The following is a 2610-nucleotide window of genomic DNA, read 5'->3' on the forward strand; positions in this document are numbered from 1 at the left end:
AAAAAAATTATATTTAAATAAATTATATTAGTAATCTTAATTAATTGTTATAGATATTATAAAAGTGTACATAACAAAAAATACGGTGGTAAGCAGGTAAGAAATTCTAATTAAATTTTAATTAAATTTTATTTTATTTTATTTTAATTTAATTTTAATTTTATTTAATTGATACAAGGCTGCTGTGCGCCTGCGAAAATCGGCTGCTGTGCGCCGATACAAGGCTGCTGTGCGCCTGCGAAAAGCGGCTGCTGTGCGCCGATACAAGGCTGCTCTGCGCCTGTGAAAAGCGGCTGTTTTGCGCCGATACAAGGCTGCTGTGCGCCTTTGAGGAACAGTTAATTGTATATTCATATAAAATTGTTACGCACTTGTAAAAGGCTGTTTTACATATTATATTATAGTTATAAAATTATTGTGTGCTTACAGAGAGCGCTACTACGTTATATATATACAAAATGTCTGTAAAGATAAAAAAACCTATAATTCTATTACCTAGAGTCAAAAATATAATTGTCCGAGGCGAATGGTTAACCGACATACATATAGAACATTTTGATCATCTTGTACAAATTTATACAAATTATAGACCTGTCGAAACGTGGCGAATTCAATGTCTTGATACGATTCAATCTGTACCAGAAGATAAAAAACATATACAAATATTACATAGTTCGTCAGATTTATCAGATGGACATTGGGTGTGTAGTTATTACGACACAAAAAACATATTTATTTATGATTCATTAAATAATAAGAAGTTGCACAGACATCATGAACAATTCTTGAGAAAATTATTTCCAACATATAACTTCGAGAAAAACCCTGTCCACTTTCCTACTGTACAATACCAACCAAATGGTAACGATTGCGGTGTTTTCGCAATAGCTTTTGCAATTTCATTGTTATTTAATATTAAACCCGAGAAAGTAAAATATAATCATAGTTTAATGCCTTTGCATTTAGTAAAGATTTTTGAATCTAATGTTATTGAGCATTTTCCACAAGATTCACAATATGGTGCACCTCAAAAAGTACTTCCATTAACAGTAATAAAAGTAAGAGAGGCTGAAGCAGTACGCATACGTACTATACGTCAATGTACGACAATGCAACAAAGATTGAACCGTTTAGAAAAGATTCATGATATTGACCAATCTAAGGAAGAGTTAAATAATAATCAATTGCAAATATCAACAGAAAACGTTTTAAAACAATTCGTGAAAACAACGAATGATATTTATGAAGAAACAGATAAATATTCTTCAAGTAAGCTATCTATAATATTAAAAATAATATCGATTGCAAAATTAATAGCAATAATGATTTGTGTTGTAACAATGAAAGAAATAGTATTATAATTTACGAACAAATTCATGCAAACAAAGATTTTGAAAATAAATGCTCTAAAAAACGTTATTTAAACAGAACTTAGAAAATGAACGCGCTAAACAGCGCGATCGATATACACAGAACTTAGAAAATGAACGCGCTAAACAGCGCGATTGCTATCAACAGAACTTAGAAAATGAACGCGCACAAAAGCGTATGCGTTATTCGGAAAACTTTCAATATGAACGAGATAGACAAAAAAAATTAGATTCTGATCACAAGTGGCTTTATAATAAGCGATATTATCAAAGTAAAAAATCTAAACTTGAAATAAATAATCGTGATATTGCCAAAAAAGTTACTAAAAAATATGAAAAATTTTGGTCGAGAAATTTTATAAAAATTCGTAATTCTTTAGAAACATTTATACAAAATATTAGTAAAAAACTCAGTATTAAAATTCATATTGAGAAACGATTAAAAGCCGAGAAGATTGTACGTTGGTGTATGTGTATTAGAAACAGTTATATTTGCAATATATACAAAATGTTAGCTTTAATTAAAAGGAAATTGTAACGGCAAGGCCGTTACTACGAGCATATATTGTACGTGCGCCCAAATATATATATATATATATATATATCGCGGTACCGACTCCCACCGCCGGACCAACGGCGCACAGTGGGGGACGCCGGCCGGGTATATAAGCCCAGCCGGCAGAGATATCGGGACCAGATCCTATCCCGACCAGCTCCTGATACCGATCTCACCACTACCTATCACCTCTTAGGGCAGAGGTTGTACTTAGCCTCGCCGGGTTGAACCGGCACTCTACACCTCGGGCCAAGGTTGCACTTGGCCCCGTCGGGTTGTACCGACTCCCGTCTCGACCGCTCCACGGGCTGAGGTTGCACTCAGCCCCGCCGGGTTGCACCGGCTCCTACCTACCTCGGGCCGAGGGTGTACTCAGCCCCGTCGGGTTAAACCGACTTCCGTTGCTTAGGCAGCGCTCGACGTGACACTCGAGCCTGCCGGCAATACCTGGCCGCCTGACCTAACCTTAGATGATAAGTGCATGTACAGACCGCGCTGTGAATATATTCGCATGATAGAGATAAGTCCGCTAGTTCTAAGTCTCTTAGTCGTAGACCTGCTAGTTTTAAGGCCTGTTAGTACTAAGTCCGCTAGTTGTAACCGCATCCTAGTCTTAAGGCCTAACGTCGGCCATGTTGTCAATTTTACTCGGCTGCGTTTGAGGAGCTTACTATCGCTATCGCG

At 36.5% G+C, this 2610-nt stretch overlaps 1 protein-coding gene across 1 annotated transcript in view; it reads left to right on the forward strand.

Annotated features, from left to right (window-relative positions):
- The window catches only part of LOC115245732, a gene marked incomplete at its 3' end in the record, with an annotated part of 4924 nt that extends 3655 nt beyond the window's left edge, over positions 1-1269 (forward strand). The window contains exon 3 of the mRNA XM_029824181.1: positions 1009-1269. Within this exon, the coding sequence (XP_029680041.1) occupies positions 1009-1269 (261 nt within the window). The remainder of the gene's footprint in view (positions 1-1008) is intronic.
- Between the last annotated feature and the right edge of the window lie 1341 nt (positions 1270-2610).

The sequence above is a fragment of the Formica exsecta genome, unplaced genomic scaffold, assembly GCF_003651465.1.
Source record: "Formica exsecta isolate Colony F162 unplaced genomic scaffold, ASM365146v1 scaffold1295, whole genome shotgun sequence".
NCBI classification, from domain to species: domain Eukaryota; kingdom Metazoa; phylum Arthropoda; class Insecta; order Hymenoptera; family Formicidae; genus Formica; species Formica exsecta.